Here is a 20,830-nt window from a genome sequence, read left to right on the forward strand (position 1 = left end):
GAGGACGCAGATCTCGGCATGCATGGGAAGAATACGGATTCTCCCCCTCTCCCTTCTGGGAGATGTGTGAAAGGGAGAATCCCAACAGCTGCAACTTCTCCTTCCTGGCATTGGGACGGCAGCGTGAGCCCTCCACAGCAGGGACCCCGTCCCGACCAGATCCCGACATCCAAGCCCAAGGATGGGAAGAAAGGACGACGGCTCGTTCCCAGCAGGAACAGAGGACGTGGTTTCCCAACCCTTCCCTCTGGTCCCAGGTGGGAGACCCACAGACGAGAGCAAAGGCATTCAGCACAACTGTTTATTGGATAGCCTTGGTTGCTGCTGGCACAAATGCTACGGAGCCGTCACACACTTGACAGAGCTGCCTTGCCTGCGTCGCAAGACCCTCCCGCTCTTCAGTCAGATGGGGGTGTCAAAAAAAATCATGCACGGCTGTCTGTTTCTCTTCCCCACACAAGAGCGTGACATGTGAAAATCAGTGCTTGGTGATGAAGTTGGAACTGGCTGCCCTGCCTCACCTTGAACCCCCAACTGCTCCCATTCTGGGAATTCTGGAAAGTCACCTCCTCGCTCGCCTCGTGCCTCCACCCTGCCGGTCACCCAGACTGGAGAGCGGCCGCCTCCCGCTTCTGTTCCCAAGGGCACAGCGGCTGCTAGATGCTTGCCCCAATCCAAGCAGGGGCCCAAACCAAAGAAACAAGAAGGCACAAAGCAAGCTGATGCAAAGCTTGAGAAAAGGGGCCGGGCCCCCTGTGACTCCCCCCACCCCACTTCTGCGTTGCTCTTCCCCCACCCCCTTCCTCCGCATAGGGAGACCGCAGAGGGGGCCTCTGTCGTGCTTCAGGCAAGGGGGGAGCTGGGCCTGTGCTAGGCTGGCTGGTCCACCGTGAAGCGTCAGCAGGGAGGGTGCCGGGCTGTGACCCACCCCCGCCATCCTCCTCCCTGCCCCCTGCATTTCACTCGTGTTCCCTGGGTGGGCCAAGGGGGTGCTTTGTCTTTAAAGACGATCACAAGATAAAAGTTGACATGGCTACGTTCATCAACAACAACACCCTGGGGTTGTTAGATTCTAAGTTCTGGACACCGCAAAATACAGTTAGCAACGTAACACACACCACAGTGGCGCTGTGCCGAACCACAGAGTAAGAAGGGGGTGGGGTGGGAATGGCAGCCCCTCCCCCCCAAGCAAAGGACAGAAAGGGGGAGACTGCAAGGCGGACGCTTCCACTACAAAAACCTGGTGCGAGGAGTGGCCCCGCGCCATGTGCGCGAGTGCTCACGTGAGGGCCAGCAGACGAGTGCTGCAGGGAGGGTGCACCAGGAGCGGTGTCTTCCTCTGGGCTACAGGCTGCCCTCCAGCCCACTGCGCCAAGGGGCGTCCCGTCATCGTCCTGGGGCAAAGATAAAATCGAGGGCCTGGCGCTCAGCAGCAGCGACGTTTGGGTGCCAGAGGTCCACCATGAACACGGCCCGGGGGCCTTCCTCCGGGGGACCTGGCGGACCAAAGGAAACAGCAAAGGGCAGCGGGTGAGTCTGCCATTCTCCAAGAGCCACCCCTGGCCCCAGCACCCGTCTCGGGGAGAACTGGCCTCCACAGGGCCTTGGCAGCAGCCCTTCCAGCACTGCGAGGCGGCGGAGCCGATGTGCCTGCAGACGCCTCTTCTGCACGAGTCCCGCAGAAGAAATCCATCCCCCACCCCGCCAGACGCACAGCCATTCCTGGCATGCAGCATGCTGCCTCAGCCCCCTTCGGAAGAGCAAGGCAGGGTCCCCCAGCTTCTTCATCCCCTCAGCGGGGTCGGGCAGAGACCAGGGAGGAGTCGTGCACTTCAGAGGTCCATGCGCAGGGTTGCCATCTGCCCCAGAACCCAAACTCCGTGTTTCTAAAACTAAAGCTTCTAATCCTCAAGCTGGTGGAAAGGAAAGCTTGGACAGGTCTCTTTCTGCTCCCGGCTGTGCTCCTTTATCTTATGCACACAAGTGCCTCTAGTGTGACCGTCCAAATAACCTGACACTGAGCGGCACGATCTCGGCAGTGGACTGCAGGGAAAAGAAAGCCCTCAAAGACACAGACGCTGCCCGAGGCCCCTGGTCCGGCCAGCCCCAGCTCCGGTCAGAGTGGCGGAGGCTCTGCAGTGACTCCGGCAGAGCGAGGACTTTCCTGGCCCTATTAGGGGAGGTCTCTCTTAACCGGGGTGCGCCAAGGGCTGGACTCGGGCTCTTTTGCCTGCCCTCCCAGCACCTTTAATTTCTTTCATCCAAACTGCAGAGCTGCCTGCTGAAGGAACAGCCGGGCCAAGGGTTCTGCCTGGACCTGGAGCAGAGCTCCCCCTGCCCTGGCCCCTCTCGAGGCAGTCAGCGGCAGAGCCCGCCAAGCCGCCAGGCTGGGGTGGCTCGCTTGGGGCTCCTGGAGGCTGCCTGCGCACAGCGCCGTTGGGGTTTCTGCTGGGATGCCTGAGGTCCGCCCTCCTGTGTCTCCCCTGCCCCATCTGGCCATGGCGCTTCCTGATCCACATTCCCGGGGGCCACGGGAGGCGAGGGAAGGATTCGCCCCATGCGGAAGAGCTCCACCACTCGGGAAATTTCAGCTGCCACAGGTGAGGGGGGCTCTCCATCGCTGGCAAGCCCCTCGTGGGGAAGGCGCTATGTGCTCCAGCCCCGAGGCTGGGCGTGGGATGGGGGGGCATGTGCGCCGGGCAAGGGGCCGTGCACTTGCCTCCGTGGGACGCCGTGTGCAGAAAGGAGTCGTCGAAGAGGAGGCAGCGCCCTTCGGCCCAGCACTGCGGCTCGCCTCCCACCACCAGCTCGCAATTGCTGGGTGTCTTCAGTCCTGCAGGAAAGAAGAGGGGAGGGGTGCTCAGGAGAAACTGGGGCAAGAGCCAAAGGTCAGCAGCTGGCCAAGCCTCCCCAGTCCCCCCCTCCCCCCCTCCCCCCCTCGAGCTGACCGGCTTTTCCAGGCTGCTTCTCCATGTGTTTGCAGCACCTGCTTGCTGCCTCCCAACTGCTTTGCTGGATCAGACTCACAGGTCCATGTTTTATCTCCAGCTCCTGGAATTGCATCTGAATGCGGAGGTTTTGCTTAGCTGCCATGACTAACAGCCATGGACACAGCCATCCAGCATGAATAGGTTGAATCCTTCTCTTCTCCTTCAGCCACCCACTCGGCTGGTGACCGAGCTCCCTCAGAGTCGGTCACGCCAGGCTCTCTGTGGCCAGCACCCCCCCAGCCCCCTTGGCCGAGCACCGGCCGCAAGGCAAGGCAGGTCCACAGGCCTTCCTCCTGGGCCACCACAGACGGACCAGCTGGCAGCACACACGGCAGGCCTCCCTGGTGGTTGCCATGGCAGCAGCCCAGCCTGGTGGCGCACGCTGGACCGCGCAAGCAGCCAGAATGGCGCTTCCTGTGTGCTTCAAAGCGAGGCAGGAAGTGCAGCCCAGGCGCTGACATCTTGCACCTTGAACCATCTTGCACCTTGAGAAGGAAATCCACTCCCCTTTTAAGGTTATATGTTTTTCAAGGACGGTATCTTATAAAAGAGGATGGATACATTGCAGGAATACACTGCATGCCACCTGGTGCACGAAAATGCATAAGATGCTCTCTTTGGTGGAACTCGGCAAGGAACTCGACATGGAGAACGCCACCCCGAGAAGTGGCATCAGAGGGGGCATTTCCCCACCTAGCGGCAAAACCTCTTTTTCAGGCAACTGGCTAGAAGGTCTCAAACATTCTGGTTGCTGTGAATGCCAAGGAACCACAGAGAGCTCTGGGATCTAGAACAGCCTTCCCCAACTTGGCACCCCCTATGTGTGTTGGGATTACAAACCCCACCATCCCCGGCCAGCATGGTCACTGGCCACAGTCCCAACATCTGGAGGTCAGCAGCCCAGGGAAAGCTGATCACTGAGCCTCAGCCTAACCTACCTCACAGGGTTATTGTAAGGACAAAATGGAGAGGAGGAGGATCATGTAAGCTGCCTTGGGGTCTTGGCAAGAGGACTAAAGGTGGGACATAAATGTAACAATGAATAAAATAAATAAAGGCTCTGGTTCCGCAAGGTACATCTTAAGACAAGCAGCCTGGGGGCCAATTCCCAAGCAAAGGCCTTTGCAACCCTGCTCGGATCTCATTCGTGGGGCAGGGAGTGGAGGTGGCTCACAAAGCCCGTTGCTTCCGCCTCGCTGGTCGGCTTCCCTCGACCGCCCAGGAGAAATGGGGAAGTGGAGAGAGAGGAGGGTGAGGAGGGGCAGAGCAGATCCACCCGAGGCGGCTACGTACCCAGGTGGCAGCGGATGCGGATGTTGGTCGGCCCGTAGTGCTCCGTGATGACCGTGCCCGGGGCCAGCACCGAGAGGCAGGCGTTCCCAAAGACGTTGTTGCTAATGCAGGTGCGGAGGCTGCCCAGCAAGCGATACGTCCGGGGGCACTTCCGGCAGTTCCGGGGCACGCAGGTGCCCTGGTTGACCAAGTAGAAGGTCAGCCACTCGCCGCTGGGCGTGCTGTTGACCTTCCAGCCCTGCGGCAAGCTGCAGTTGGAGAAGGCCTCGCAGAGGGCCTCGAACTCGCCCGCGATGGTCTGGACATTGCGCTCCAGCAGCTCCACGTCATGCTTCTGGGCGTCCCGGGAGAAGTAGGGGGCCGTGGCCAGGTCGGGCAGGAAGAAGACCTCCGGCTTCTGGATGGAGGGGCGGCTGTTCAAGTAGCGGCCCTGCTCACGGATGCCCTTGTGGATCCGGCCCATGCCTGACCAGGAGTAGCGCTTGGCATACTCCTGCAGGTTGCGGTAGAGCTTCTGGTTCAGCCCGTCGCTGTGGGCGCAGCGGACGCACTCAGGCAGCCGGCAGCGGGTGTAGCCATTCTGCAGGCCGTTGGCGTCCGCGTCCCCCTGCATGAGTGAGGCCACCATGATGTACGGCCGGGGCTGCTCTCGCCCCACGTGGTAGCAGTACCACACAAACAGGGCGAGGAGGACGGCCACGGTGCTGAGCGCAGTGGCGTCGCAGTCCCGCACAGACTGGATGCCTGCGCCGATCAAGTCCCTCAGCCTGTCGAGCGACCCGCACCAGCCTGTCAGCCACTCCAGGGACATCTTGGCCGCCTGGGGGCACGCAGGGGGAACCAAGCGATCAGTCCTCGAGATCCCCGCTGGCTCCCGCAGCACACAGGTCAGCTGAGGCAGGGGAGGAGAGGCCAGCCACAGGTGAGCAACAGCATGAGACCCTGAGACACAACATCAGCTGAAACATTTGTGTCTGCTGTGCATCTATCCGGACAGGACTGATGCTGTTTCAAGCTCTGGGGATGCTCCTGTGAAGGCTTCAGGGTGATTCATTCTGCAAGGCAGGTTCTGGGAACGTAAGAAGCCAAGCGCACCAACAGGAGAGCGGCTTCGCACCACGGATTCAACCCACTTTCAGCCCAGGGTGCGGCTCCCTGCTGTGGAGCCCCTGCGGACCATAGATCTGGGAAGTGGATTCACTTCTGCAGTGTGGTGATTATCAAGGTCTTTTGCTCCTGGGCATCCTCCTTCCCCCAGAACTGTATCGTTCTCCATTGTGTGGTCACCAGACTGAACTGGTGTGCCCCAAGTATGGCAAAACCTGGGGAGAATCCAGGCCAGGGCCGTTCTTCAGTCTGCTCTCATTGAAGGGTCTGAAATGGAAGCACAAAGCAGCATGGGGAAGGGGAACCGCGGTTTAATTTCCCTGCCTCGGTTGGTCAAACCACCACCCTTGCCCGGCTCCCATTTTCGTGCCAGTGGGGTTTGTGCAGGAGCACTCCCTAGGGGATCGGCCCCACGGCTCATGTCTGGGCCTCTCTCTGGCTTGAGAGACAAAGAACACTTTTCAAGGGAGCCTAATGTGGTTGGAGACAAACTGCACCATGCAGGTACGCGTGTCTCTTGTCCTACTGTCACTTTCTGGTGGGGCAGGTTTTTGAAACAATGCAGAACCCAAAACCCATCTGGACCAGAGGCAAACGTGGAATGAGCATGGACACCCTGAGCAGCAACTACCCCTTTCAAACCACCTTTGCCTCTCAAAAGTAAATGGTCCTCTGTCCCCAGCGTCACTCTGCCTCTCTGACTGCTGTCCCAACCACGGCTGCTCCCACCTCATGGTTCCGCTGCCTCTGAACTTCATGACTGCTGGCTGGTTGAGTTGACAGAGCTCCCTGGGCATAAAGCCCCCAAGCTCTTTGCCTAGGGCTGAGCCCTTGGGGTCAGGATGCCCACCTGTCTCCCGGTTCTGGGATCCTTGTCTCAGCCTCATTAGGGAAGAAGCCTGACTGGGCAGAGGCATCCTGTCCACAAGGCCTGGGCAGGAGGCTGAGCGTCTTCAGAGCCCCAGCTTTGCATGTGGAAGGTCCTGGGTTTGATCTCCGGCAGCATCTCCAGGTAGGGCTGGGAAACAACTCTGCCTGAAGCCCACAGGAGCCACTGCTGCCAGGACTGGCTAGAGGGACCAAGGTGGGCCTGACTCTGCACCTTCCTGGGTTGCTCAGCACCAGCTCTTCCTCGCACAGCCACCTGATCCAACAACTGCTACTAACACTTTCTACCTCTCTGCATGGGGCAGAGGTGCAGCTGCAGAACTAACCTCTGTTTCTGAAAGTTAGGGCAAGGCTCACCCCCCTCTCTGCTCCAGGCTTTGGGGGGAACTGCTTCATGCCAAATCACACAGGGCCAGCAGCTGCAGTTGGCACTTGGGCAATGAGCCCCACTCTCCCAGGCAGAGGCAAGGGCTGGACTCCCTCCGCCCTGGGACCCTGTCTGCAGCAGAGGACAGGGACAGCCAGACACCTCCAAGGACCGTGCAGGAAACCCCCAGGCCATTTGGAGAAATCCACCCCTGCCATCCATTCCCCAGCTCCAGACCTAGAAGGACAACCTGAACAGAGATGCGGAGCACCCTGAACAAGAGCAGCTTGGGCGCGAGCACATGCCATGGCGTCAGATCAACCCACGCCCCCAAAGGCAACCAGAAGCCAGCTCTCCTGAGCCTGTTCTGGGAGGCCGGGCCGTGCACCCACAGGCCTCCCTGAAAACCAGCTGGCACGATCCAGAAGGCAGAAGTCCTACAGAAGGCGCCGAGAAGAGCCCAGGATGACTGCTCCAAGCCAGCTCAAGGCACAGCAAGACCTTCGCCACTGCCGCCCAGCCTAAGCTGACGGGGGCCTTTCCTTTGGGCCCCCAGACAAGTCCAAAGTGCCGCGTCAGCATCTCCAGACCATGTCAGACATGGAGAAGGCGTTCCAGATGCCCCAGAAGAACGGGAAGATGAGGCCCCGGGGTGAGGCCCACCACATCCTGCCCCACCAAGCCAGCCGGGGTGTTTGGCTCTTTGGCAAGCGCCTCCCGTAGGACATCAGACGAGCCCCGGTGCTGGGTCAGGCCACAAGTCCACCGCGTCTGGCATTCTGTTCACACAGCGGCCACCAGCTGCCTGTGGGGACCCCCCAAGCAAACCCGGAAGAGCCTTTCAGTGCTCCCAGAACAAGAGGCCCCGGGATGACCTGGACTCCAGCCAGGCCCGTCCCTCCACAAGGCAGGCTGATGCCCACTGGGGGATGGGCTACCGTGAAAGGGCAGCAAATGGTCAGTTTATGATTTTATATCCCCCCCCCCCACACACGCGCTCGGAGGGTGGTCATCGCTTGGATTTTCTGCCTCCAGCCCCTCAGGGCTCCCTCCGCTCCACCAGCAGCTCTTGCCGGCGTATGTACACAGCAGCGTCAGTTTGCAGTGGAGGGCGACGGAAAGACCAGGGATCCATGCCTGAGTTGCACCAGTGTTGCGCACCAAAGGCAGCACACGGACGCTCCCCGGCAGCAAAAGAGGTTATGTCAGGGACAGGTGGGAGCGGGGTGGAGCAGCAGCAGTGTGTCACTGGGGGGTCCAGCCAGGGGCATGTCTCAAACTAAGCCTGGGGCGGGGTGGGGGCGCCAACTCTATTCTGAAGCAAGGGGGTCTCCCCTGCTCTCAAGGAATTCTCCTGGCAGGCGAGGAAGGATCTCCCAGGGCAGATAAGCAGGGTGAGGCAGGCAGAGGCTTCCCAGAGCACTGAGAAGAGCCGGAACTCTCCCTGGAAGGCCCCCGCCTGTGCAGCTGCGGTGGAACACCAAGCCAGTGCGATTGCCTGAGGCCAGCCACGGGGAGCCACGCAGCCAGGGCCGGCCGGCCGCCACAGGCCTCGTAGCACCCAGCCCCACAGCTGAACTCTGGAACGCCCACCGCACAGGGAGTGCCTCTGAGCACGTGCAGTGGGTCTCGCAAGCTGGGCAGGGGGAGATCCTTGGCGTGCAGGCCAGCAGGCCCCTCTCACCCAAGAGCACCCCATGCCTCCTCAAGTCACCCCCCCCAAGCTGCTTCCACATCCTGCTACCCATCTCATACTTGGAAGGCCAGGGCTTAGCCAGAAGCCAGGGCTAAGCACGGGGGCGTCACGCTAGAACGTACTTAGGAAGGGCCCCTGAGCATGTAGAGAGTGCTTTCCTGCTACAGCAAGGAACCAAGGCCATAAAGGAGGGATGGAGAGCTGTGAGTTCCAAGAAGACGCAAAGAACCGGTGCCTCCCATGTTAGGGCTTGAGTGCAGCCAAAGGGATTCCTTCCGGACAACGGCAGGGTCCCTGGAGCAGCAAACCAGGATGCTTCCCTGGCGGCGCTGTGAGTGCCCGGGGGGCTAAATAAGCCCCTTTGGGATCCCCGATCTGGGGCCACTGGCTCTGTAGGAGCCCTCCCTCTGCACCGACTCGGCGCTCTCTAAAAAATCCATGGGGTGCCCATCGGCCATGGGGGAGCAGCCATCTCCCCTGCTTCCCCCCTGCCAGGCCCCCGGCGGGACCAGATACCCTCTCGTGGCCCCTCCTCCAGCACAGCACAGGATCCCAGACCCAGTGCCAGAACTCACCAAGGCCCAGCCCGCGAGCATGTGCAGAGCGCCTGCAGGAGTCCCAGCCCTTTGGGATCAGGACCAAGAGCTCTCCAGGGAGAGGAGGGCCCCGCGCCGTGGAGCCTCGAAGCGCCCGAATCCGGCGCACAGCCTCCGCTTCCTCCTCCAGGGACCGGATCGCGCCGGGCGCCGGGCAGAGCGGAAGGGGACCCCAGCGCGCGCCCCCCGCTGTTCGGCCGGCCCCCGGGGTCGGGCTGGGGACGTGCGCCTGGCCGGCGAGGGGGGCCGGGCCGGGTGCGCGTCCTGCAGGGTTGGGGCGGCGGGGGATGCCCCGGGCCCGCCGCCGCCCTGCTGCTCGCCGCGGGGGCTCCGCGCCGCCAACCCGCCCGGCCTTCCTGCTCCGGGCGCGCGGCTCGGCTCGCTCGGCTCGGCTCTCCGGCGCGGCAGCGCGGACCACAACTCCCAGCAGCCCGCCCGGCGAAGGCGCGGGAGGGGCCGCCCCAGCCGGCGGCCCGCCCCGGCGAGGCCCGCGCCGCGCTCTTCTCGCCGCGCGCCCTGGGCGCAATCGGCGTGTGGAGGCTCGGGGGCGGCGGCGGGCGGCGTGAGAGGGCCCCGGAGCGTGTGCAGAGTGCCTGTCCCGGCCCGTTTCGGAGCCCCCGCCGGCCGGGAGGGAGGGAGCCGAACGCCGGAGAGGCGCTCCCGCCGCGCGCTCCCCCCGCATGTCACGGAAAGGGCCGCCTCCCCGCCCGCGCCCCCGCCCGGGCTTCCCCGCGGACTCTCCTGCTGTCCCGCACGGCGCGCCTCGGCCGGACGCGGGGAGGCGTCGGGGCCAGCAGGGCGCAGCGCCGGCCCAGGCCGGGAGGGGCTGCTGCGCTCCGGCCGCTGCCATCCTCCGAGGAAGCCCACCTGAGCACAGCGGGGCTTGCTTCCCGGGAGACATCCATGGGGGGCGGTCTGGCCATGCTGCCTGGGAATGATGGGAGTTGCGGTCCAACCCATCCGGAGGGCCCAGGTTGGGGAAGGCTGTGACTAGTCGCCACGGACAGACCCTCCTCCTTCGCGGATTTGCCTGATCCCCTTTTCAAGGCCCCTAGGCCAGTGACTGCTCGCGCGTGTGTAAGAAATTGTGGCTGCTGGGACACCCCCCCCCCCCCGGCCTCTGGTATGTTCTGTTTAAACATTTACCACCCTTTTGTTCTAAATCTGCGGGGCTGTTTACAATGCTAATAAAAATAGCCAAGGGCCTGCTAAAAGAAATTGTGAGGGGGTGGTGGGGAATACGACAGCCGTTTAAAGGGGTGTGGAAATCCCAAGACCCTTGCTTGGCATCCTAAAAGGCCTTAGTGCAGGCACCGGGTGAGCCTTCCTGGAAAAAGAGTTCTGCAAGGAACGAGCTAGCACCAAAAGGGCCCTCTCCCCTGTCTAGTTCATAGCTAGAACTGAAGTGGGGCAGGGGGCTCATTCATGGAATCCAGTGGGACCTGCTTCTGAGTAAACATGCATAGTGTCAGTAAACATGCATAGGGATTGGGCTGCCAGCCCATAACTACCAATAGCCATTTCTGCAGCTTGCAATCATTTGATCTTGGCGTTTCATGATTGTCTAGCATCTGGTTCAAAAATTACTGCAAACCATTGGGTGAAAGGTCTGTCATTTGCTCACTGTTGCAAGCAATTTTAATGTAATGTCAGCAAGTAAGTAGTTATATCCCCTTCATGGATCACTGCCTTGTTGTGGCGAAGGGGCTTGCATAACTCAGTGAAGCCATAAGCTATGCCGTGCAGGGCCACCCAAGACGGACACGTCATGGCAGAGAGTTCTGACAAAATGTGGTCCACTGGAGAAGGAAATGGCAACCCACTCCAGTATCCTTGCCAGAAAACCCCCATGGAACGTATCACAAGGCTAAAAGAGATGACGCCGGAAGATGAGACCCTCAGGTCGGAAGGTGTCCAATATACTACTGGGGAAGAGCAGAGGGAATTTCCAAGTAGCGCCAGAAAGAGTGAAGCGGCTGGGCCAAAGCCGAAAGGACACTCAGCTGTGGATGTGTCTGGCGGTGAAAAGAAAATCCGATGCTGTAAAGAACAATATTGTTTAGGAACCTGGAATGTCAGATCAATGAATCAAGGTAAGCTGGAGGTGGTCAAACATGAGATGGCAAGATTGAACATCGACATCTTGGGAATCAGTGAACTAAAATGGACAGGCATGGGCGAATTTAATTCAGGTGACCATCATATCTACTATTGTGGGCAAGAATCCCTTAGAAGAAATGGAGTAGCACTCATAGTCAACAAAAGGGTGGGAAAAGCAGTTGTTGTTGTTGTTCAGTCGTTCAGTCGTGTCCGACTCTTCGTTACCCCATGGACCATAGCATAGCATAGCAAACCATTCAACATCACAGTAATTCAAGTCTATGCCCCAACCACTGATGCCGAAGAAGCTGAGGTTGATCGGTTCTACGAAGACCTACAACACCTTATAGAACGAACACCAAAAAAAGATGTCCTCTTCATCATAGGGGATTGGAATGCTAAAGTAGGAAGTCAAGAAATCACCGGGATAACAGGCAGGCATGGCCTTGGTGTACAAAATGAAGCAGGACAAAAGCTAATTTTGCCAAGAGAACATGCTGATCATAGCAAACACTCTTTTCCAACAGCACAAGAGGCGACTCTACACATGGACGTCACCAGATGGTCAATATCGAAATCAGATTATGTCCTTTGCAGCCAAAGATGGAGAAGCTCTATACAGTCAGTAAAAACAAGACCTGGAGCTGACTGTGGCTCAGATCATGAGCTGCTGCTTGCAAAATTTCAGCTGAAATTGAAGAATGTAGGGAAAACCACTAAACCATTCAGGTATGACCTAAATCATATCCCTGATGAATATACAGTGGAGGTGAGGAATAGATTTCAGGGATTAGACCTGATAGACAGAGTGCCTGAGGAACTATGGACGGAGGTCCGTAACATTGTTCAGGAGGCAGCAACTCAATCCATCCCAAAGAAAAAGAAATGCAAGAAAGCCAAGTGGCTGTCTGATGAGGCTTTACAAGTAGCTCACGAAAGAAGGGAAGCGAAAAGCAAGGGAGAAAGGGGAAGATATATCCAACTGAATGCAGAGTTCCAGAGAATAGCAAGGAGAGACAAGAAGGCCTTCTTAAATGAACAATGCAAAGAAATCGAGGAAAACAACAGAATGGGAAAGACTAGAGATCTCTTCAAGAAAATCGGAGATCTCAAGGGAACGTTTTGTGCAAAGACAGGCATGATAAAGGACAAAGAAGGCAGGGACCTAACAGAAGCAGAGGAGATTAAGAAGAGGTGGAAAGAATACACAGAAGAACTATACAGGAAAGATCTGAATGTCCCTGATAGCCATGATAGTGCGGTCACTGAACTTGAGCCGGACATCCTAGAGAGTGAAGTCAAGTGGGCCTTAGGAAGCATTACTAACAACAAAGCTAGCGGAGATGACAGTATTCCAGCTGAGCTATTTAAAATCCTAAAAGATGATGCTGTTAAAGTGCTGCATTCAATATGCCAACAAATTTGGAACACTCAACAATGGCCGCAAGACTGGAAAAGGTCAGTTTACATTCCAATTCCAAAGAAGGGCAATGCCAAAGAGTGTTCAAACTACCGCACAATTGCGCTCATTTCACATGCCAGCAAGGTGATGCTCAAAATCCTACAAGCTAGGCTTCAGCAGTATGCGAACCGAGAACTACCGGAAGTACAAGCTGGGTTTCGAAGAGGCAGAGGAACTAGAGATCAAATCGCCAACATTCGCTGCATCATGGAGAAAGCAAGAGAATTCCAGAAAAACGTCTATTTGTGCTTCATTGACTACGCTAAAGCCTTTGATTGTGTGGATCACAACAAACTGTGGCAAATTCTGAAAGTGATGGGAGTACCAGACCACCTTACCTGTCTCCTGAGAAACCTGTACGAGGGTCAAGAAGCAACAGTAAGAACCAGACATGGAACAACCGAGTGGTTCAAAATTGGGAAAGGAGTACAAGGCTGCATATTGTCACCCTGCTTATTTAACTTATATGCAGAGTACATCATGAGAAACGCCGGGTTGGATGAATCAGAGGTAGGAATTAAGATTGCCGGGAGAATTATCAACAACCTCAGATATGCAAACGATACCACCCTAATGGCAGAAAGTGAAGAGGATCTAAAGAGCCTCTTGTTTAGGGTGAAAGAGGAGAGTGCAAAAGCTGGTTTGAAACTCAACATTAAAAAAACTAAGATCATGGCATCTGGCCCTATCACTTCCTGGCATATAGAAGGGGAAGAAATGGAAGCAGTGACAGATTTTACTTTCTTGGGCTCCAAGGTCACCGCAGACGGTGACTGTAGCCATGAAATTAAAAGACGCTTGCTCCTTGGGAGGAAAGCTATGGCCAACCTAGACAGCATAGTAAGAAGCAGAGACATCACCTTGCTGACAAAGGACCATCTAATCAAAGCTATGGTTTTCCCAGTAGTAACGTATGGCTGTGAGAGCTGGACTATAAGGAAGGCTGAGCGCCGAAGAATTGATGCTTTCGAACTGTGGTGCTGGAGAAGACTCTTACGAGTCCCCTGGAGTGCAAGGAGGTCAAACCAGTCCATACTAAAGGAAATCAACCCTGAGTGCTCATTGGAAGGACAGATACTGAAGCTGAAGCTCCAATATTTTGGCCACCTAATGCGAAGAGAAAACTCCCTGGAAAAGACCCTGATGCTGGGAAAGACTGAAGGCAAAAGGAGAAGGGGACGGCAGAGGATGAGATGGCTAGATAGCATCACCAATGCAATGAATATGAACTTGAGCACGCTCCGGGAGAGAGCGCAGGACAGGAAGGCCTGGCGTGCTATGGTCCATGGGGTCACGAAGAGTCGGACGTGACTGAACGGCTGAACAACAAGAAGTAGTTATATTAGTTACATTTCTATACCACCCAATAGCCAAAGCTCTCTGGATGGTTTACAAAGATTATAACCCTAAAAATACAATATGATAAAATATAATATAAAACCTTTAGTAAAATTTAAGAACTGGTTTAACAGTCAACAATAAAATCCCAGGATCTGTTAAAAAGCCCTGTCGTATGCTGTCAAATGCCTGGGAATACAGGAAGGTCTTCACCTGGTGCTGAAAAGATGACAATGTTGGCACCAGGCAGACCTCACCAGGGAGAGCATTACAACATTGGGGAGCCTCCACCCAGAAGGCCCTCTCCCTTGTTGCCACCCTCCGAATCTCCCTCGGAAGAGGCCCTCAGTGGTGAACATAGTATACGGGGTGGTTCATACCAGCTCTGTCAGATATTGGGCTTGGAAACATACAGGCAGCCAGTGCAAGCAGGCCAGACTTGGCATTATATGTTCGGACCTTCTGGTCCCTGCTATTAATCTAGCCACTGCATTTTGCACAAGCTGCCAGCTGTTGTTGTTTTGGTGTTGCAGCCACTCAGACTGGTGTGAGACTACACAGAGTAGCCCAACTGGGGCTTCATGAGGAGTCACAAGGAGGCGATGGGCAGAGAAAGAGGGAGCAGATCCTTTTGCATGGGGAAATGTGGGCCCCAACGCCTCCCATGTGCCCCTTGTGCATCAAGAGCGAGCTCCCCTCACCTCGGGAGGTGGGGGATCTCCCACACTGGAGGCACTCAAGACGAGGCTGGACAGGTACGTGCCAGGGATGCTCTGACTTGGATTCCTTGCACTGAGCAGGGGGTTGGGCTCGATGGTCTTGTAGGCCCCCTCCAACCCTACTATTCTATGATTCTACGAACAGCAATGCTTACTCTCCTGAATAATAGGCACCAGCTGTCATGTTTTCCTCCTGCATCTGGAAGTCCTGCTCTCCTTAATGTTGAAATCTTAAACATTAACAGTAAATGTGAAATCATCAACATTAAATCTTTAACATTAACATTAAATTTTTAACATTAATGGTGAATGTGAGATCTTTAATGTTAATCCAAGGTGCATTGTGGGTAGTTTTGGACAAAGGGGGCTGTTGTGGAGAAGGCCCTGCCTCAACTCGCCCGCGCCCACACCTCCAAAACAAAGGAATTCCGGACAAATGCAGACACCCCGTTTCAAAAGATGGCGAAAAAGCATACTACCCACCACCTTTTAAAGCAAGTGAGCCTCTTTCCTCCTCCTTCCCCAGATTTGCACTCCAAAGGTGGAGTTGCTCGTTCGTGGCGCCTTGTGTGATAGGCTGCCAAGGCACAGTGGCTGCCAACTGCAGGCTGACTCTGCCAGCCGGCTGGGTTTCTGGCACACTTGCCCTGGCGCCAAGGAGCTGGGGCGGCGGGAGCAGCCCCACTGCAGCCTTGGTTCATTCTGGGCCACGTTTTCACAGGCTAACGCTCTTCTCGGGTGAGGCATCCATGAGGCCAGGCTCCTGGCTGGTGAGCCAGGAGTTAAGTACTCAGGGAGACTAAACTTGCCGTTCCTTTTGTGGCAGTGTTCCATAAAGTGCCAGATTGAGCCAGCTAAAGTGGGTCAGGCAGCAGGAATAAGATCTTTGGCTTTAAAAAAAAGTTCTGTCTCTAGGCTCTTCCAGCGCTCAACTCTCCTCCCTGCCACATACGTTGATTTCTGTGGCGGGCCACCACCGCCACTCTGCAGAGCACTATGTACTATGTTGGAAGGAGAGCATATTCACCCCTCACTTAGTCTCTCAGGGTCTCCAACTCTCAGGCTCAATGTTTTGCAAGTCTCCTGGGTTATTGTCAGTAATATAGATCATTCCATGGGCGATGGCAGCTTTCTCCAACCTGGGGCCCTCCGTATCTGTTGGACTGCAGTTCCCATCATTCCCAGCCAGCATCTGGAGGGTACAGCTGGGAGATTTCTCTCAGCTGGAATTGGGGCTGCAGTCTGCTGATGCTTCCATGCATGTGCAGCTCTTTCAGTCCCACTGCATCGTAGGTTATGTAGTCTTAAGCGTGCCACAGCGGCGTGCCCATTGTCATGCTGGCACTTCTGTGAACTTTGCGCAAAAGGAATTATTCAGTGTGAAGATGCAGAGGTTGTGGTAACCATGTTCATTTCAAGGGATCCGAGTGGATATGTTGACCAGAGAATCGTAGCGTTGGAAGGGACCTCGGAGATTATCCAGACCGGGCTGGGCACATGTTTTGGGCCGCAGGCATGTTTGGCCACCGGAGAAACTGCCCTGGGCACCACCATAAAATGGCTGTCATGGGAGGTGTGGCAAAGGCAAGTCACCAGCCCAAAAGACTCGGCCCCAGCACGCTAAGCAATGCCTTTGAACCCACAGTTCCCAGTGCCAACAGAAACATTCCACAGGGATCCCAGCTGCTGGTAAGAAAATGTGTTAGTCATAATGACAACAAAAGTGGGAGGCGCAGGGCACCTTGGCGGGCCCCAGCGAAGTGTCTGGGGCCATGTTGTGACCCGTGGGCACCACGTTGCCCACCCCGAATCTAGTCCAAGCCCCTGCTCAGCTCAGGCTCTGCACCACAGGGTGCAGCGACAGGACCCCTGACGGCTGGCCCTCCCGCCTCTGCTGGAATCACCCCACCCCCAAAGAAGCCTGTTCCCACCTCTTGACAGCAGGAGGACGCCCGGGGGCGCCCAGAATCTTCCCATCAGGGTGTCACCATCGCCGCGCGCGTGCCCCACAGGGGCCAGAGCCGTTCCTGGTCCCCCGGTAAGCGTGGCCGTGCTTTCGGACCCTTGCTCGCTGCGTACGTTTGTTTTGTTTAACCAGCGAACTCTCCAGGCACCCGAAGGAACGGCGTTGTTGGAAGAGGTCTTCCGAGCCCCGGGCGGCTGGCGCAGCTTCCGAGACGCGCGCGGCTGCAGTAGCGGTTCCTCGCCGCAGCCGCGGCCCCAAACGAGGCCTCCGCCTTCGACGTGCTTCTCCGATTCTCGCCCTGCCTCTGTGCCCCGAAGCGCCGCGCCGCGGAACAGGAGGTCTCTCCCGGGCCTGCACGCGCCGCCCCGCGGCAGCGCCCCGCTCGGGCCCCGAGAGCAAAGGCCCGGATCCCGCCTTCCGACGGCTGCCTGACGGCCGCTACGCGAGGCGAGGAGCGCTTCGCCGCGGCTCCGCGCCGGGGGCGCCGTTCTCCTGCGGGGGCGGGAGAGCAGCCGGGGAGCAGAGGCTGGGGGCCCTGCGAGGAGCCGGGTCGCTTCCGTGGGGCCGGCGCCGCGGGCGGGGCGGCAGAGACGCGGCGGCTCTGGAGCCCGCCGGAGGAGGGGTCGCCCGCGCGGTGGGGCTCTTGAGTCAGGAGCGCCCCTTCGGCGGGGATTTGGGGTCTCCGCCGAGCTCCGGGCTGGCTCGTGATCGCCACGCCTGCTGGGTTGGGAGCAATCCCGGCGGGAGGAGCGAGAGCCCCGCGAGGGGCTTGTAGGCCAGGTGCGCCATCCAGTGCAGCCCCTTCCCCAGGCTGGCTGGGAACGATGGGAATTGCAGTCCAACACCTCTGGAGGGCACCAGGTCGGGGAAAGCTGCAGCACACCGACACAGCGCTGCCCCCCCCCCGCCTCCGCAGCCTTTGGCGGCCACGGAGCCCCCGGGTGCAGCGCCCCCTTCGGAGGTGCTGCGGGGGCCCCACGAGCGCTCGGCGTGCGCTGCTGGCTCTTCGGGGGCCGCTCCCCGGCCGTTCTGCCGCCATGCCCTGGAGAGCCCCCGGGACGCGGCGAACGGCTTCCCGCCGCCCGCCGGCCTCCTCCCCCGAGTCAGCGCCCCGGCGCGCCCCCTTCTCCTGCCCTCCTGGGTGCCGGCAGAAGCAGCGGCCTCGTGGCGAGGCGCGGGGGGAGCTGCGGCCGAGGCCTTTGGGGCCAGAGGCCGGAGAGCCCGACGCCGCCTCCCCGCCTGCTCCACCGGCGCGCGCGCCCTGCGCGTTCTTGCCGAGCGCCGCTCCGGGGCCACGGGGCTGCGGAGCAGATCGCGCCTCCCGGCAGGCCAGGCCCGTCCATCCATTCGCCGGTCTTCGGCTCGGCTGTGCAGCTGCGCTCCCCTCCCCCGGCCTCAGGGAAGGGCCCCCTCTGGAGCCACGAGGGGCCACCCATGCAATGTCTGGGCAAGGAGGCAAAGCAGGAGGCTTCCAGCATCCACAGGCACGAGATGCGGCCTTGAGAGCCACCCGCTCCTTGGACGGCTTTCGAAATAGGCGAGGCTTACAAATCCTCAAGGACTGAGCTCAGCCTTCCCTGACCTGGTGCCCTCCAGAAGTCAGGGATTACAACTCCCATAACTCCTGGTCTCTGGCCATGCAGGCTGAGCCCTATGGAAGTTGCAGGCCAGAACATCTGGAGGGAACCAGGTTCCTAAACAAAGGACCACCTCCCCCCCCCCCGACCAGTCTGCCCGCACTCTGAGATCAACAACAGAGGCCCTTTGCACTTACCCACTGCCAAGGGCGGTTAGGATGGTGTGTGCAAGGGAGAGGGCCTTCTCAGTGGTGGCCCCACACCTCTGGCATCAGCTTCCATCAGGGAGTTGTCAGAGCCCTTCTTTGCAGGTCCACAGGAAGCCTCTGAAGACCCACCTATTTGTGCTGGCATTTCCATAATCCTTGGACTGCTGGTTTTCTTAGCAATTCCTGTTTTAATTTTTGATTTTTATTGAATATATATTTATTGATTTTTTATTTTTTTTTAAAGGTGCATTTGTTCTGTATGGCTTTTTATCTTGTATGTTTGTTAGTAATATTTATATACCACTCCATATCTAGAACAGATTTCAGAGCGGTGAACACAAGAAATAAAACAGTAAAAGAATGAAAAGATTAAAACACCACATTAAAATTATACTTGTTTAAAAACACAATACCAATAAAAACTGTAACTGGTCAATTAAGGAATGCCCCCCGGAACAGTGCTGTTTTCAGGAGGTGCCAGAAACAACGCAGTGTTGGTGTCTGCCTGCCTGTCTGCCTGCCTGACCTCCAGGGGCAGGGAGTTCCAAATATATATGCTACCTTGTATGCTACCTGGAGAGGGTTTCAGCCTTAAAGGTGACCCTAAAAAAATAACCTAAAACACACAAAACTCAAACCCATAGATGAGTGATCTTCGCACAGCTATTGGCCCCACTTAAATGGAACCAATCACTTTCTTTGGAGGCCAGGGGGCCTGGAGATGCAGGGGGCCCAAGGCAGAATGGGCACCCCACTCTTCCCAGCGCCATCTGGCTGCCCACTGTGGGAAACAGGATGCTGTGCTAGGTGTGCCTTTAGTCTGATGCTGCGAGGCCCTTATGCTCAGAGGGAATTCAAGAGTGGCAGTGGCTACCGGATTAGACAGCCCCTGTAAAGGCATAGAGACATTTGCAGGGGGGGGGGGACACTGTGCCTGTAAGCCGCGCCAGCCACACAGCACCTCCCAGCTCCAGGGGCATTCTGCCTCTGAATCCCGCCTCCTTGCCCCCGCCCGTGGGTTTCCCCAAAGACATCTGGTTGGCCTCTGCTGGGGGCTGAATGCTGGACCAGATGGAGGCCCCCTGGGCCTGATCCAGCCAGGCGCCGCTTCTGCTCCTACCCTTGGCAGCGGGGGGAGGAAGGGGCCAGGTGAGTGAGGTATGCCAGTCACGGCTCAGCTGTGTTTTCTTTGCTGAGTCAGACCGGCTTGCGGGGATGGAGAAGGCAATTTATTTCTTCTCCTCCTCTCAGAATCAGGGAGAGGATTAAGGGTAATTAGAAAAGGGAATCATTTGTGAAAGGGATCTCTCCCTCCCTCCCTCCCTGCTGTATTTAATCTCAGCAAAGAATCTCCCCTGCAGAGCAATCTCTTGTCAGCCCTGGAAGAGCTGCCCCAGCCCCAAAATTCCACGTGGGGCAGTGGGGGCCAGGCAGACCTTTATTTTACACCCACCCCACCCCATCTCAGCAGCAGAACAACACATTTTCTGGAAAAATAGATACTGGGGCTGATGTCCACTGGGAAGTGGTCTCACCTGCTACCTCCTGATCCTAGATTTGTGTGGGCCAGTTCCAGTTACTCAGTGGGTGGATGAAAAGACCCTCTGCACATCCTCAAAGAGGCTCTCTTCTCTATCACTAGTTTACTTTGATGCAGAGCTGGGCCCAGGCACAGAAGCGGCTTCTGGAGGAAAGGGCACTCCCATTTAGCCCCTTCTTGGTCCAGATTAATCTGTAGACTCAGTACATGCCCAGGAAGCTGTTCTCCTCTTCACTATTCCACACTGTCCCTTCTTTGATTTAGGCAGTTCTCCTTTTCGCGACTGGAGGGCAGGCTGAAAAGCTGAGTGGGTGAATCTCCCCCACACACATACACACACACAACAGTTCATCTCCCTCCTCTGGAAAAGTTACATCTGTTGAATTTCTGCCTACCACATAGCTGGCAAAAGCAGTGTCTCCATCTCATCCAAGTCACTTCGAAAACTGTTGAACAGCGCACGGCCCCCTGCGACTCAACTCACCAGGTCCCTCCAGGTTGACGCAGAGCCATTCAGGACCACTAGCTGTGTCTGGTGGCTCAGACAGCGGCGGATCCACCCAACCGTGGTACTGTCTGGCCCGCATGTCACCATGTGGTCAACAAGGATATTGTCGGGAATGCTGCCCAACGCTTTGCGGAAATCAAGATATTCTATGTCCGTGACATTCCCATGATCCCCTAAACTAGTAACTCTATCAAAGAGGAGACACGGTTAATCTGGCATGACAACTTCTTTTAAAAATATTTTAACTTCAGTGCAGTATATTGTATTCACAACCACAGTATAACAAAAGCTGGTTGCGTCAGAACTTAACCCCACTGGGTATTTAATTCCCAGCCACGCAGAATGCGTTTCAGCTCGCAACGCGGCGGCCCCCGGATCCGCGCGCAAGGCCCCCCCGCCGCCTGGCTCGCTCCTGGGCCTCCCGCGGCCAGCTTCGGCTCCTGGCTGCTGGCCCGCGCCTCTAACCTCCGCCTG

At 57.4% G+C, this 20,830-nt stretch overlaps 1 protein-coding gene across 2 annotated transcripts; it reads right to left on the reverse strand.

Annotated features, from left to right (window-relative positions):
• Window positions 1-289: 289 nt before the first annotated feature.
• Window positions 290-9,969, reverse strand: ASPHD2 (aspartate beta-hydroxylase domain containing 2). 2 transcript variants are annotated; one of them, XM_084819488.1, is made up of 4 exons: window positions 9,805-9,969; window positions 4,284-5,657; window positions 2,720-2,833; window positions 290-1,496 (listed from the first exon to the last, which is right to left on the reverse strand). In XM_084819488.1, the coding sequence occupies exons 2-4, from the start codon at window positions 5,092-5,094 to the stop codon at window positions 1,387-1,389; spliced, it is 1,035 nt and encodes a 344-aa protein (XP_084675614.1). In that variant the 5' UTR covers window positions 5,095-5,657; window positions 9,805-9,969; the 3' UTR covers window positions 290-1,386. The 2 variants fall into 2 exon arrangements, with proteins under 2 accessions (XP_084675614.1, XP_084675613.1); XM_084819487.1 differs by lacking the exon at window positions 9,805-9,969 and adding an exon at window positions 8,917-9,350.
• Window positions 9,970-20,830: the final 10,861 nt, after the last annotated feature.

Source organism: Heloderma suspectum, chromosome 13 (assembly GCF_057233095.1).
Source record: "Heloderma suspectum isolate Gila_16-S chromosome 13, 16-S_ref, whole genome shotgun sequence".
Taxonomy (NCBI): domain Eukaryota; kingdom Metazoa; phylum Chordata; class Lepidosauria; order Squamata; family Helodermatidae; genus Heloderma; species Heloderma suspectum.

Excerpts from the sequence above, each read along its gene's own strand:
- ASPHD2 (XM_084819488.1), bottom strand. The coding sequence starts at position 5,094 with ATGTCCCTGGAGTGGCTGACAGGCTGGTGCGGGTCGCTCGACAGGCTG. Across the intron at positions 2,834-4,283 it reads CCGCATCCGCTGCCACCTGG|GACTGAAGACACCCAGCAAT; the intron begins GTACGTAGCCGC and ends TCTTTCCTGCAG. Across the intron at positions 1,497-2,719 it reads GCACACGGCGTCCCACGGAG|GTCCCCCGGAGGAAGGCCCC; the intron begins GCAAGTGCACGG and ends TTGGTCCGCCAG.